At 25.9% G+C, this 17,216-nt stretch overlaps 1 protein-coding gene across 1 annotated transcript; it reads left to right on the top strand.

Annotated features, from left to right (window-relative positions):
- Positions 1-2,507: 2,507 nt before the first annotated feature.
- On the top strand, positions 2,508-7,898 carry LOC145750230 (putative malate dehydrogenase 1B). Its single transcript, XM_082566210.1, has 11 exons — positions 2,508-2,600; positions 2,793-2,869; positions 3,325-3,495; positions 3,636-3,778; positions 4,110-4,231; positions 4,464-4,663; positions 5,162-5,266; positions 5,575-5,783; positions 5,885-6,060; positions 6,355-6,542; positions 6,970-7,898. Exons 1-11 carry the CDS (start codon positions 2,579-2,581, stop codon positions 7,045-7,047), a joined length of 1,491 nt encoding a protein of 496 aa, XP_082422336.1. The 5' UTR covers positions 2,508-2,578; the 3' UTR covers positions 7,048-7,898.
- Positions 7,899-17,216: the final 9,318 nt, after the last annotated feature.

Here is a 17,216-nt window from a genome sequence, read left to right as displayed (position 1 = left end):
GTTTTTAAGTTTGTTTTTCTTTACTAAAATTTAGTTTTAAACGAAAATAAAAACGATCTAAATATTTCACATTTATGGTACTTTAAAAAATCGATAATTCTGTCTCGACGTTGATTACCCTTGAATTCTACAACTTAAAATAGAAAACTACAGTCCGATGACGTCAAGCAATAGTAAAACCTTCTATTTCCAAACTATTACGTCACTATGCAACAGCATTTACGTAATCAAGTTTTGACATTAATTTTTAATGTTACTCGGAAAAAGTCCCAAATTTAAGGAGTTTTTTTATAGTTTTAACGATATCTTGTTTTCCGCTTTCTCTGTTTAATAAGTTATAAAATGAATTTAACTACGACTTAAATACCATTCTGTTATATTGAATAAATATATAGTAATGTATTTTGTTATTTGCCTTGATTTTTTACAAGTGTTTTATAAAGGAATTTCCTATTTTTAGTTAATTTGTTGTTCTTAGATAACGGTTGTGATATATATTGTGAAGTCTGACTTTGGTTTACATAAAATATTTAAACTATATTTATATTTTAAGTGGTTGAGTTTTTTTAATGTTGTTTGTTGTTTTGTTGGAATTAATGACGTAATTTTTAGATTTTTTTTAGTTTTTTTGACGTCACAATAAGATTTGCATCGAGTGGAGTTTTGTGATTAAATTACGTAAACTATGAAGTCATAAAAAATAAATATTTGTGACAAGAATAAAATGTAGTTTAAGGTGAATATTACATAAATTATTTTTGTGTTTCATCACGTTTTATAAAAAGGAAAAAACAAGGAACCGAATTAGTAAACAACTATTTTTGATTGGATCACGTGATAAATGCTGTCTTCTGATTGGTTGGCGTGATTTAGTGTTGCTCACCATTCGTGAAGCACGAGATGAAATCAAAATTTAATGAACGGACTTTGAATGGTTGTTTTTCGCCCGCGATTTACGGGAATTTCGCGTCCGAGAGAATGTCAACAACTACGCGGTGAATCCAAGCTCGGCAGCCCGCGAGAGAGAATTGTTTACGCCGATCATGTTCGCGCCCAAAGAGAATGAAAGAAACGTAGAGGTCACGTGACGAGGGCAGACGGCACGTTTTGGTCGCGAATGTTTTTTTGATAACCTAAATATTATTTATTGTGAGTTGTATGCAATATTAGCTTCCGCATATCTACAAGGAAATAAATGCCCCCTTTTTTAAATTTACTAAAGCCATTTTTAAACAAATTTCGATGACTTGTAAAAATAAAAACTAAAATAAAATTTTTTTTATGATTATAAATGTGTTTTTGAAGCTCTTTATTTAAACGAAACTAATTTCTAGGAGCGGGAACTAAAATTAATTTAAGGAAATCGTCATCTTTATTTGTATAAATCCACATTGTGTTTATTTATTTGAATTTTCATTTAAGCCTTACGACCACTTTTAAATTTCACTTGAACATTTGCTGCTAAATTAAAAAACTGTTATTTTTTTTTCATTTAAAAAACAAACCAATCACAGTGTTAATAAGCGTTGTTTACCAAACAATATCAATAGGTGGATTGGGGGCGTGTACCGTTATTTATTAACCAATAAACACACAATATTTTAGCCCGATAAGCTTATTTTTATGCATGAGGTATTAAGCGTCACGTGACCTTCAAAAATTAGCGATTTTCGATTTTTTGTTAATTTGATAAAAACATAAACTTTGATGATTTGGTTAAAAATGAGAAAATAATCGATGGTGGTTGCACGTAGGATTTTCTCAAACTTTATGCGGTCGCAAAAATGTGTAATTAGTTTTTCTTACATTTTATATTTTCTCCCTTTATTTAACATTAAACAAGAAAAAAAAATTAAAAAACCTGCTTAAAGATACAACATTTTAGATCAATTACAAATAGGTAGAAATCTGTCTCTTTTAAAGGAAATAAAATCATTATAAAATTCCAAAGATCTTGCCAAAAAATAAATTAGAAGTAGATTGATGAAAAAAAATTTCCCTTATACATAAAAAAACCTAAACCTTTATTTTTCTTTAAGGAGTTTATTTGTGTACCTTATTAGAATATAAAATTTATTACTGGTCTAGTAGTTAAAATTTAGGTCAAATTAAGTTTTTTTAACATTAACATTTTTGCCCTCGTGCTCTAGCTAGCGGTTAAATAAATTCGCAAAAACTTTATATGCAATCTTAAGCAAAATAAAAAATTAGATAATTGGATAGTTTTGTATTTTTTAAAATTTATTCAGGACTATTATAAATTAAACTAACATTTAAAAATATAAACGACAAAGTGTTCTGTTTTTTTAAATGAACTTTTAATTTTCATACCTGACAAATTTTACATTTTGTTTTGATTTTATATACTTATTTTTATTAACGTACAAATTATTGTAATTTTTTTAAGCAACGAAAAAAGTTTTTTTAAATATTCAAACGCGGATAATTTTAATTTTTTCTTATTATATTTAGCCACTAAGAATGCTGTTTTTGTGCAATTTGTTGCCATAGGCACAGCTTAGCGCGGGTATTTATCAGCTGATTATTTATTTACATTTTCTGTTATTTTGTAGTAAAAATGGTTAAATTTGTAGTTGCCGGTGAGTTATAAAATTGTTATGTAAATATGTTTGTTTTTTGCTGCCTTAAAATTTATTTTTAAACATCTTTTCAGGTTTTTTTTTTTTTTAAATTTAAGCAGGTTTTAATTTTATTTTTATTTTAAATCAGTGAATGTTTGTTGATATCCGTTTTTTGTTTAACACAATTAAAAAATATTTTTTATGTTTTAGGTTTAGCTGATTGTCCATATTATGCAAAACTTGAACTTCTAGCTGATCAGTTGTCTAAGAATTTACCTGAATTTGAAGTAAGGAAAAATTGTTTTATTTATTTCTGTTTGTTCATATATATAATTCCAAATATAACAAAAAGAAAAAACAATTTTGGCAAGGATTTTTTTTTGGTTTTTCGCGCATTGATAAACGTAAATAATAAATACGATATACAATAAATATTACAACAATGCAACGGGAAAAAATGACAAAATCAATTTAATGATTTAAAACATGCTAAAAGTGTTTTTTTTTTCACCAAACCCAAATAAGTACTTACATCTTCTGCTAAGCCAAACCCTAATATGCAGATTAGTTATTAGGCAAGTATAATCAATAATATTCAAACTGACAAATCAACCTGAGACTGGTTCAGGGTAACTAACATTACTCTTTGTTCAGGCCTTAAAGTCAACCTTCTTACATTGAGGATAAATAAAATACAAAAAAATTGAAATTGTTAAATTTTATGTAAATATTCTAAATTTAGGTTCACAAAATTGTAAAACAATCGAATGATTGGAAACCGTGGCTTTCAGATACTTGCGACAAAAATGGTTGGAATCATGACAAGAGTCCCATCGTGTGGCGGGAGTTGGTGGATCGAGGAGGAAAGGGATTATTGATGGGGGGATATAATGAGTTTATGGAATATGCTAATGTGAGATTTAGTGTTATAAATACTTTAAAATGTTTTTGAGAAAAAATTTTTTTTGCCTTATATTTGTTAGATAACTTTTAATTTTTATATTCTTTGGGTTTATGAATATTTTTACTCATGCAAACTTACATTTTTCACAGTGTTATTATGGTATTACCTCGAAGATGTTAACCCCACTTGCAGTAAAGATAAAAGATGAAAATATGATCACTAACAAACAAGATATCGATGAACAAATTCAATTTAATAACTTAAGCAAACCACTTCACATTTGCATTGTCAAGTATATATGTTTTTTATATTTTTATGTTGTAGTTTTTAATTGGTTAAATCCGTCACTTTTTTATTTTTTAGCAAACTCCCTTTTTTTTATTTTTAGTTAACCCTTGCCAAAATCCTATTTAAATCTGTAAATTTTCACTATTGTACTTTCTAATATTGGCTATATAAATATATAATGTTACAAAATTTTAAGTTAAAAATAGCGACCGAATCTTGTAATTTATAACAATATTATTTATTTAATATAGATTATATTTAAAACGTTATGAACAGTATAAACCTTAGTAACATTACATAGTAACCTTCAGTTAACTTATTTTTGTTTTAAACAGTGCATCATGTCCCACAGCTTACCACTTTATACCAAGAGTTGCAAGTGGTGAAATTTTTGGAGACAAAACAGAAATTTCAATTCGACTTTTTGATGATATTAAACATAAAGACAATTTAGAGGGTAAAACTTGTTTATATATAGTTTTTGCATTGTAAATTTAAAAGAAAAATGTTTATATAAATATTGCATTGTTATGTTAAATTTTAAATATTGTTAATGGAATAGGCTATATAGTTAGAGGTTTATATTTGCGGATGTAAGGATTTAATAAATATTATTTTTTACTAAAGATTATATTCACATTTAAGTTTATTTTAAAGATTTAAAAATTAAATTAAAACAACTTTTACAGGCATAGTTATGGAAATCAACGATCTGGCTTTCCCATTATTAAGAAAAGTTAAGTTTGTTACTGATTTGGAAGCAGGTTTTAAGGATGCAACTGCTGTTATATTTCTTGAAAATGAAACAACTAAAAATGAGGATCAAAATGAAGAACTTTACAAACAATATGCTCAAGTTTTGGATGAACAAGCTTTACCTGATGTTAAGGTTAATTAATATAAAGTTTTTTTAAATAATTTTGTTTATTGAAAATTAAAAACTAACTTTTAAAAAACTTTTAAATCTTGACCAATATTAGAACATATACTTTCATGTAATTAATGTTAAGGTCATTATGACAGGCAGTGTGGTGTAGTTGTTAAAACACTTGTATTCACAACATAAGGGTATTGATTTGATTTTACTGTTCTCATGTTGTAGCATCCTTGAGTAAAGTACTGTAAAAAAACGCTGTAAAAAAACACTTTATATCAGGCTCAAAACCAATCAACAAATTAATAGTCTGAAGTATTTGCTCAATATTATTCAAAGACTGCCAAAGGCACTTACTTGACCAAGTTAACAAAAGACTTGGCCAAGTTAACAGAAGTTGACCTTCTTACATTAAGGATAAAATATGCAAAAAATCTTAGCTTACCAAGCTTTAGTAAAAATTGTTTTTTAATTTTAAAACCTTTTAATATAAAAAAATCTTCTGTTTCTTAGGTTATTGTTGCTGGGAGTGGTTTGGTAAACTTTAATGCTCACATCTTGGTGGAAAATACAACTAAGATCAACAAACAAAATATTGTGGCCTCATCAAGATTACAAGTGGGTAGATTTATCAAAATTTTTAATGATTTTGTTGATTGTGTATTTATATATAATGGAGTTTGGTGGAATATATATATTTATGTCATATTTATAAACCAAAAAAATAAAATAAACTTCTGTTTGTGGTGTGTGAGTAAATTATTACAGGCAAGTACCATTTGCAAGTTGTGACCATATTACAACAACTAAAATACAGTCTAAAGATTGGGCAATTGACTTGTATTATTAAAAAAAATTAAATATGCTATTTTAAATTTTTTTTTGATTTTTTTGTTCTTTAAAAAAAAAAAAAAACTTTCAACTAGGAACGTCGGGCTAGAGCAAATTTGGCTCGAAAACTTGAAGTCAATTCTGCAGGAGTAAAGGATGTGATAGTTTGGGGTGATTGTGCCACAGACGGTGATGGAACAGGGGTGCATGTTGGGTTAAATAATGCAGTAGTACATGGTTACAATGGTGCCATCACAGGTCCTAAATGGTTCTCAAGAAAATTAATTGATATGGTTTATGACACGTAAGTTACCTTTTGTTTTTTAAAAAAAAAAAACTTTCTTCAATTTAAGATTATTTTATGAAAATTCTTCCCAAAAGTTATTTTAAAATTCCTTTTTTTAGAAAATGGCTCAGTGATGATTTTCTCTCAACTTTATCTCGTCACAAGGTGGAGTTATGTGAAGCGCTGAGGCATGACCCTAGTCTCAGTGAAGCATCATCCTTGGCCTCACTCTTGCGTGACTGGGTTCAAGGGTCAAACTCAGCAGAAATGTTCTCATTGGGGGTCGAATGTGAAGGTCAACTATTTTTTAACGACTTTTTTTATTCTTGATGTAGGAAGGTTGACTTCAAGGGCCAAACATAGAATGCTATTTGATACCCTAATCCTTTTAAACTATTATTGATAATATTTACCCCAAAAGTAGCCTTTTTACCATGTGTTGTTAATTTACCATGTGTTAAAACATGAAGCAGTTGGGTTGGAGCTAAGGGCTTTAACCACTACACCACGCTGTCAGTCTTATTTCTAAAAGCTTTGCTTTATTAAATTAAAAGTAAAATATTTTATTAAGATATAATTTCTTATTCAGGTTGGTATGGGATCAAAGATTGTGTATTTTCCCTCCCCGTGACCTTTAAAGATGGAACTTACCAAGTTGTGTGGGATTTAGAGTTGGATATAAAAACAAAAGAACAACTTCAGAAAATTGGGTCAGATTTAAAAGCTAAAAACTCAACAAATAAAACGTCAACTCAAGTCGCCCAAACTCAACAAAATGTAAGTAAAATTTTTTTACTCATGTAAAGAAGTTAATAATAATTTTAAAAAAATTCTAAAATTTTACCTTTTTGCAATATCTGTTTTTTTATGCATTATAATATTCATTGGTTCACAACATTTTTATAATTTTGGCAATATTTAAATATTATGTTGTTTTTTACAAAACTGATTAATGGACTTTAATACATGCCAAAGCCTATAAAGGACTAAATATGTTTTAAAGATAACTACATTGGTAATGCTAAATTATATTTTGCAAAAAGAATTTAAAATAGGGAATTTTTTAGCTCTTAAATTATCTGAACTATTTATTAGCCTATATTTTTAACTTTTGTTTGAAATTTACGATGTTAACAAAAAGTCATTTAAAATGTTTTTTTTAGGAAGCTAATTTGTAAAAAGTCATTTAAAATGTTTTTTTTAGGAAGCTAATATTACGGACACTGACCCCACAGCTCCAACTCCATCCAGTGGAAAATTAGAAGCAATTAAAGAAGAATAAAAAAATGAATATTTTGTAGTTGGGTATTTTGTTTTATTTTTTGTAAGAAAAAATTTCTAAGACATACTATGTTTGTATTAATAATATTTTTAAAAATGTTTAATCAGCTTTTAAGGTTGTTTTTAGATTAAAGATATATTTATTTTAATAATAAAAATCAAATACTGCAACATAAAAATCAAATATGTAAATACTTGTCAGGTGATTTACTGGCAACACAAAAAATATTGACAATTAATAAAACTTTTGTTTGTTAAATGAAAATAGTTGCGAAAGGTTTTCTACTAATTTGTTTTATTGTTTGTTTTTTGTAAGCCAAGTTTATTTAAACAAAAGAAAACAAATTTGCAACATTTGGTCTATTATTAATGCACTTTACTTTGTACAAATATATAAAACAAAGTTACTACTTTGTTTTTTGACACATTTTTACCATGTGACTTTTACTTTAACTATCTTACCGAGATTTACTAAGAAGTTAAAGTTAACAAAATCCAAAGAGGGTTACAATGTGAAAGTTGCCTGAATTTATCAAATATGAAAAATACCAATCTTAACAAGTTGTTTAAGTCACTTTTATACTTAATGTAACTAACACACAGTTTGTTTGGCGTTCAGTGGTTTTTGAATAAAGTTTTTGGATTGCATTTCGGCTCTATAACCCTTCAAGTGTTTTGTTTGACAAACCTGGAGGTTGTTTTGCGCACTAAACGTGTCAAAATTATCAAATATAATTAATGTAACAATCCTACAAAAACACCAAAGTGCTAATTTTTAAATTTTGTATCTCGTGTTTTCTTTTATTTTGTTAGTTGTTTAAACAGTAGAAAATTGTCTGTGAACAATTTATTACAAAAATTCAATTTGTTTCTTTTTTTTAATTAAAAGTTTATCGAGGAAAATTCCCCATTTTTGCTTTAGAGTAAATATTTGCAATTTTGCTGAGGATAGCAATTTAAACGAATATGTTTGCTCAAATACTTAAAAAAGGAGAATTCATAGAAAAGGAATTATTAAAATGGCCAAATTTATCCTGTCAATACGTTGTTTATCGAAAAAATCTGAAAACTTGAAAGGTTTATGGTCATTAGGTATACGAAATCGTATGTAATCACAATTTAAAACGACTTGTACAACATTTACGACACAATAAATAATTGCAACAGTAAAGTAATGTTTGCAGGCGTGAGCTGATGGAGATGAATTACGATTTCAAACTGTTTAATTTGCATTTTATGGTACAATGTCCAGGACAGTTTTATTTCTTTAATTTTATGACAAACCCAGAAACTGCGGCCTTCCAGTTAATGTTTTAGGCGGGCACATATTTTTGCACCTGCGGCACCCCTCTAAAAACAAATAATTTTTTTTGGAAACATGTACTCTATTTTAGTTGATCATAAAACATTTCACTAATTTAGTGTTTTTTTGTATATATCGTTATCCTTGATGTAGGAAAGTCGTTTGCGCGACTTAAACATAGAGTAACATCAGTTACTCCGACCCAGTCTCGAGTTGCCTGTGGCAGTTTGGTATATAATAGATTATAATTGCCCAGTAAATATGCTGCCTTACTCGAAGACGCTACAGCATGAGATCAGTGGAGATTGAACCCACAACCTCATGTGTGGTGTAGCAAGTGTTCTTACCACTACACCACGCTGCCGGTTTAAATCTTTTTTTTGCTTGATTACAGAATTAAAAGCAGTTTACCTCTTTTACATTGGGGCCTATATTTATTACAACGAACTCGTTTTCGTAAAATCCCTTTTTTGTTGTAACAAAATTGGCGACAGTCTATATCCAACTTCAATGTTACAGACATATCTACAAAAAAAATAAATTTCTTCAGGACACAATTTTTTCAAGTTTAATTTTTTTTATTTTTAAGAATCAAAAATACTTTAGCTTACTCTACAAATTGCAATTATAATTCATACAGGTAACATTTATGTAAATTATTCTTGTCTATCGTTACTATAAAGCAAAATATAACCTACCTTTACTTGAATTCGGTACAAATTGAAGCAGAATCAAAAAACAAGCAAATATTAAAAAAAAAACTTTCATTCTTTTAACTTCTGGTTGCTGCAAAACTAAACATTCACCTGAATTATAAAATCGAAGATAGATTTAATGATCGGTATTAATAAAAACGGATTATTCAAAGCAGTTGTTGTTCTATGCTTGTATAATGGGCTACTACTTTCAAAAAAACCACAAGTTAATTATTACATTGGCGTTTTACACGACCTAGTTGCCGTAAAGATTTTGTTACGACTGGTAAATTTGCAAAAACAATTTGATTTAAATTTCGCAACAGTGCCTGCAAAGCCTGCTACAACCTAAGAATTTTGACTTTGTATTGTCTTATTACCAATGAACCATTATACAACAATTTGAAAAGTACTTGAAGACCTTCGATTTAAACCAATTGGTGCAAATTTGTTTTCGGCTTTTGAAAAAAGTTATCTAAAGAGAATTGTACGCTGATAAGCAACAAAACGCCAACCGAATCCTAAAATTAAATAAAATATGTTTACACATTTTTTTTTTGTATATATCTTTATCCTCGACGTGGGAAAATCGAATGCGCGACTTGAACATAAAGTAACATCATTTACTCCGACCCAGTCTCGAGTTGCCTGTGGCAGTTTGGGACACATTAAATTGTATTAATTACAAAACAACTTCAATTGAACAACAAAATGAAATCATGTCCTGCTAAACACTTAATAAAAGGTAAAAATAGCAAATAAGTTGTTATTAAACTGTAGTTTCACAAAATTAACTTTTTTTAAGCAATTTTTTTTTTTAACAGTCTCATTAGCTTTTTTTAAATATTTTTTAAAATTATAAATACTTTATTAAGATGTGCAAAATTGTAGTTCTACAACAGAGAATGAAAGCACGTGTTTTCTACAACTAAAAAATGAAAGAAACGTGTTTGGTTTAGTAATTAACCCTTTTTTACTTGGAGCACCTGCGTTTTACGTCACTAATTGGAAAATTAGAAACGTGCAATTAAAGAATTTTAATTCAACGTTCTAGTGTATGTAGAACCCTACTAATGAATATAAATTATTGCAATTAATTAATGAACACTACAATACTAAATTTGCAAAATTTGTTTAATAAAAAGAATGTAATTATAATTTTTTATAAGCCCATTTTTATAAGGTTTGTTTTAGTAAATATTTTAAAACAAGTGCAACGTTAAAATTTTTTGTAAATTTATTATAAAATTGCTAAAATAAATAATTTTGTAATACTTTTTTTTCTTGAACGGCTAAAATAAAAACATTTTTTGTTTTTTACCTTATAGCTAGGTAGTACAATTGGCCTTAATAAATATATGTATTATTGAAAATAAAATTTAAACAATTGTTTTCATACTTATCAATACAGAAGCTTATAAAAAATTTGGGGGACACTAGTATAGCTTGAATACCTATTAAAGAAATTCGTGAAAAAAAATTGAAACGGATTTTGACAGCCATCGGCCATATGACGTCATAGGCATATATCATTTTGTAAAAAAAACTTAAAATTGTTTTTTTTTTAATTTTAAATTCACTTTACCAAAACAACTGCAGCGGCATAATAAAAATATTTTTAAAATATTAATAAAAAAAGTTAATATTCGTAAAAATTATGAGCATATTTTATAAAAATCGAAAATCTTAAAAATTAAAATTTATTGGGTTTATTAAATTTGTATTAGTATAACTTCAATAACTAAACTAATAAAGAAATGCGTGAAAAAATTAAAATAAAAAAGTTATGGCAAATTTTGTTTTGGTGGATAAAATAATAGTTTCGTTTTATTACAGAAGCTATGAAGAACAAATTTTAAAAATATATTTAACAACAAAATATAGAAGAGAATGACTCTATTATAAACATTTTATTAAAATTTAGATGGGCCTTTGGTTATAAAATATAAATATTTTTTTTTTTTTATAAATAGTTGCAACTTTTTATCATTTGTGAAGGTGGCCTAGTGGTTAAGGCGCTTCCGTTCTAAACCTAAACTCTAGGTTTGATTCCTGATGTAGTCATTGAAATTCTAAATTAATTTTTTTGTGAGTGTTAAAGTGATAAGTTACAACTAAAACCACAAAAACGAGTGTTTTTAATGAAGATGAAACTTTTTGTTTTTGTAAAAATTTTTGATGTAATTTTTTTACAAATTTTGCAATATTTTTAGTTTTTACAAATTTTGCAATATTTTTAAAATACGTTTATTAGGCCGCTATATGTATTTTGGTAAAGTTAAATTAAAATTTAAAATAAGAAAATTTAATTTACATTCAAAACTATGTACATGACGTCACAGACCAACCTGACGTCAGAATTAGTGAAACTAAAAATTCGATCTAACTTTTTTGTTTTTAAATATTTTTGCAAATTTCTTTTATACGTATTTAAGTTTAACCAATGCGCTTGTAATCAGACCATAAATTTTGAATTTTAAGATTTGGCGATTTTTATGAAATATGCTCATAACTTTTGTGAATATTAATATTTTAAAATAATATTTTTAAAATACGTTTATTAGGCCGCTGCAGGTATTTTGGTAAATTTAAATTAAAATTTGAAAAAAAATTTTTTTTTTAATTTTTATTTAAAACTATATACGTATATGACGACACAGGGTCACATGAGGTCAGAATTAGTGAAACTAAAAATTCGATCTAACTTTTTTGTTTTTGAATATTTTTGCAAATTTCTTTTCTACGTATTTAAGTTTAACCAATGCGCTTGTAATCAGACCATAAATTTTGAATTTTAAGATTTGGCGAATTTTATGAAATATGCTCATAACTTTTATGAATATTAATATTTTGATATAATATTTTTAAAATACGTTTATTAGGCCCCTGCAAATATTTTGGTAAATTTAAATTAAAATTTGAAAAAAAAAAAATTTAAATTTTTATTTAAAACTATATACGTATATGACGACACAGGGTCACATGAGGTCAGAATTAATGAAACTAAAATTTCGATCTAACTTTTTTGTTTTTAAATATTTTTGCAAATTTCTTTTATACGTATTTAAGTTTAACCAATGCGCTTGTAATCAGACCATAAATTTTGAATTTTGAGATTTGGCGATTTTTATGAAATATGCTCATAACTTTTATGGATATTAATATTTTGAAATAATATTTTTAAAATACGTTTCCCCTGCAGGTATTTTGGTAAAGTTAAATTAAAATTTGAAAAAAAAAAATTTTTTATTTTTATTCAAAACTATACATGTATATGACGTCACAGACTCACCTGACGTCAGAATTAGTGAAACTATAAATTCGATCTAACTTTTTTGTTTTTGAATATTTTTGCAAATATCTTTTATACGTATTTAAGTTTAACCAATGCGCTTGTAATCAGACCATAAATTTTGAATTTTAAGATTTGGTGATTTTTATGAAATATGTTCATAACTTTTATGGATATTAATATTTTGAAATAATATTTATAAAATACGTTATTAGGCCCCTGCAGGTATTTTGGTAAAGTTAAATTAAAATTTGAAAAAAAAAATTTTTTAATTTTTATTTAAAACTATATACGTATTTGACGTCACAGGGTCACATGAGGTCAGAATTAGTGAAACTAAAAATTCGATCTAACTTTTTTGTTTTTAAATATTTTTGCAAATTTCTTTTATACGTATTTAAGTTTAACCAATGCGCTTGTAATCAGACCATAACTTTTGAATTTTGAGATTTGGCGATTTTTATGAAATATGTTCATAACTTTTATGGATATTAATATTTTGAAATAATATTTTTAAAATACGTTTATTAGGCCCCTGCAGGTATTTTGGTAAAGTTAAATTAAAATTTGAAAAAAAAATTGTTTTTATTTTTATTCAAAACTATACATGTATATGACGTCACAGACTCACCTGACGTCAGAATTAGTGAAACTAAAAATTCGATCTAACTTTTTTGTTTTTGAATATTTTTGCAAATTTCTTTTATACGTATTTAAGTTTAACCAATGCGCTTGTAATCAGACCATAAATTTTGAATTTTAAGATTTGGCGATTTTTATAAAATATGCTCATAACTTTCATGAATATTAATATTTTGATATAATATTTTTATATTACGTTTATTAGGCCCCTGCAGGTATTTTGGTAAAGTTAAAGTAAAATTTGAAAAATTTTTTTTTTAATTTTTATTTAAAACTATATACGTATATGACGACACAGGGTCACATGACGTCAGAATTAGTAAAACTAAAAATTCGATATAACTTTTTTGTTTTTAAATATTTTTGCAAATTTCTTTTATACGTATTTAAGTTTAACCAATGCGCTTGTAATCAGACCATAAATTTTGAATTTTAAGATTTGGCGATTTTTATGAAATATGCTCATAACTTTTATGAATATTAATATTTTGATATAATGTTTTTAAAATACGTTTATTAGGCCCCTGCAGGTATTTTGGTAAAGTTAAATTAAAATTTGAAAAAAAAATTGTTTTTATTTTTATTCAAAACTATACATGTATATGACGTCACAGACTCACCTGAAGTCAGAATTAGTGAAACTAAAAATTCGATCTAACTTTTTTGTTTTTGAATATTTTTGCAAATTTCTTTTATACGTATTTAAGTTTAACCAATGCGCTTGTAATCAGACCATAAATTTTGAATTTTAAGATTTGGCGATTTTTATAAAATATGCTCATAACTTTTATGAATATTAATATTTTGATATAATTTTTTTATATTACGTTTATTAGGCCCTTGCAGGTATTTTGGTAAAGTTAAATTAAAATTTGAAAAAAAATTTTTTTAATTTTTATTTAAAACTATATACGTATATGACGACACAGGGTCACATGACGTCAGAATTAGTAAAACTAAAAATTCGATATAACTTTTTTGTTTTTAAATATTCTTGCAAATTTCTTTTATACGTATTTAAGTTTAACCAATGCGCTTGTAATCAGACCATAAATTTTGAATTTTAAGATTTGGCGATTTTTATGAAATATGCTCATAACTTTTATGAATATTAATATTTTGATATAATGTTTTTAAAATACGTTTATTAGGCCCTTGCAGGTATTTTGGTAAATTTAAATTAAAATTTGAAAAAAAATTTTTTTAATTTTTATTTAAAACTATATACGTATATGACGACACAGGGTCACATGACGTCAGAATTAGTAAAACTAAAAATTCGATATAACTTTTTTGTTTTTAAATATTTTTGCAAATTTCTTTTATACGTATTTAAGTTTAACCAATGCGCTTGTAATCAGACCATAAATTTTGAATTTTAAGATTTGGCGATTTTTATGAAATATGCTCATAACTTTTATGAATATTAATATTTTGATATAATGTTTTTAAAATACGTTTATTAGGCCCCTGCAGGTATTTTGGTAAAGTTAAATTAAAATTTGAAAAAAATTTTTTTTTTATTTTTATTCAAAACTATACATGTATATGACGTCACAGACTCACCTGACGTCAGAATTAGTGAAACTAAGAATTCGATCTAACTTTTTTGTTTTTGAATATTTTTCCAAATTTCTTTTATACGTATTTAAGTTTAACCAATGCGCTTGTAATCAGACCATAAATTTTGAATTTTAAGATTTGGCGATTTTTATGAAATATGCTCATAACTTTTATGAATATTAATATTTTGATATAATGTTTTTAAAATACGTTTATTAGGCCCCTGCAGGTATTTTGGTAAAGTTAAATTAAAATTTGAAAAAAATAATTTTTTTTAATTTTTATTTAAAACTATATACGTATATGACGACACAGGGTCACATGAGGTCAGAATTAGTGAAACTAAAAATTCGATCAAACTTTTTTGTTTTTGAATATTTTTGCAAATTTCTTTTATACGTATTTAAGTTTAACCAATGCGCTTGTAATCAGACCATAACTTTTGAATTTTGAGATTTGGCGATTTTTATGAAATATGTTCATAACTTTTATGGATATTAATATTTTGATATAATGTTTTTAAAATACGTTTATTAGGCCCCTGCAGGTATTTTGGTAAAGTTAAATTAAAATTTGAAAAAAATAATTTTTTTTAATTTTTATTTAAAACTATATACGTATATGACGACACAGGGTCACATGAGGTCAGAATTAGTGAAACTAAAAATTCGATCTAACTTTTTTGTTTTTAAATATTTTTGCAAATTTCTTTTATACGTATTTAAGTTTAACCAATGCGCTTGTAATCAGACCATAACTTTTGAATTTTGAGATTTGGCGATTTTTATGAAATATGTTCATAACTTTTATGGATATTAATATTTTGAAATAATATTTTTAAAATACGTTTATTAGGCCCCTGCAGGTATTTTGGTAAAGTTAAATTAAAATTTGAAAAAAAAATTTTTTTTATTTTTATTCAAAACTATACATGTATATGACGTCACAGACTCACCTGACGTCAGAATTAGTGAAACTAAGAATTCGATCTAACTTTTTTGTTTTTGAATATTTTTGCAAATTTCTTTTATACGTATTTAAGTTTAACCAATGCGCTTGTAATCAGACCATAAATTTTGAATTTTAAGATTTGGCGATTTTTATAAAATATGCTCATAACTTTTATGAATATTAATATTTTGATATAATATTTTTAAATTACGTTTATTAGGCCCCTGCAGGTATTTTGGTAAAGTTAAATTAAAATTTGAAAAAAAAAATTTTTTAATTTTATTTAAAACTATATACGTATATGACGACACATGATGTCACATGACGTCAGAATTAGTGAAACTAAAAATTCGATCTAACTTTTTTGTTTTTAAATATTTTTGCAAATTTCTTTTATACGTATTTAAGTTTAACCAATGCGCTTGTAATCAGACCATAAATTTTGAATTTTGAGATTTGGCAATTTTTATAAAATATGCTCATAACTTTTATGGGTATTAATATTTTGATATAATGTTTTTAAAATACGTTTATTAGGCCCCTGCAGGTATTTTGGTAAAGTTAAATTAAAATTTGAAAAATTTTTTTTTTTTTTTTATTCAAAACTATACATGTATATGACGTCACAGACTCATCTGACGTCAGAATTAGTGAAACTAAAAATTCGATCTAACTTTTTTGTTTTTAAATATTTTTGCATATTTCTTTTATACGTATTTAAGTTTAACCAATGCGCTTGTAATCAGACCATAAATTTTGAATTTTAAGATTTGGCGATTTTTATGAAATATGCTCATAACTTTTATGAATATTAATATTTTGATATAATATTTTTAAAATACGTTTATTAGGCCCCTGCAGGTATTTTGGTAAAGTTAAATTAAAATTTGAAAAAAAAAACTTAATTTTTATTTAAAACTATACATGTATATGACGTCACAGACTCACCTGACGTCAGTATTAGTAAAACTAAAAATTCGATCTAACTTTTTTGTTTTTAAATATTTTTGCAAATTTCTTTTATACGTATTTAAGTTTAACCAATGCGCTTGTAATCAGACCATAAATTTTGAATTTTAAGATTTGGCGATTTTTATGAAATATGCTCATAACTTTTGTGAATATTAATATTTTGATATAATGTTTTTAAAATACGTTTATTAGGCCCTTGCAGGTATTTTGGTGAAGTTAAATTAAAATTTGAAAAAAAAAAATTTTTTATTTTTATTTAAAACTATACATGTATATGACGTCACAGACACACCTGACGTCAGAATTAGTGAAACTAAAAATTCGATCTAACTTTTTTGTTTTTGAATATTTTTGCAAATTTCTTTTATACGTATTTAAGTTTAACCAATGCGCTTGTAATCAGACCATAAATTTTGAATTTTAAGATTTGGCGATTTTTATAAAATATGCTCATAACTTTTATGAATATTAATATTTTGATATAATATTTTTAAATTACGTTTATTAGGCCCCTGCAGGTATTTTGGTGAAGTTAAATTAAAATTAAAAAAAAAAAATTTTTTAATTTTATTTAAAACTATATACGTATATGACGACACATGATGTCACATGACGTCAGAATTAGTAAAACTAAAAATTCGATCTAACTTTTTTGTTTTTAAATATTTTTACAAATTTCTTTTATACGTATTTAAGTTTAACCAATGCGCTTGTAATCAGACCATAAATTTTGAATTTTGAGATTTGGCAAT

Source organism: Corella eumyota, chromosome 4 (assembly GCF_963082875.1).
Source record: "Corella eumyota chromosome 4, kaCorEumy4.1, whole genome shotgun sequence".
Taxonomy (NCBI): Eukaryota; Metazoa; Chordata; class Ascidiacea; order Phlebobranchia; family Corellidae; genus Corella; species Corella eumyota.
Note: the sequence above shows the minus strand (reverse complement) of the source record. Positions and strands in the feature narration are given on the sequence as shown.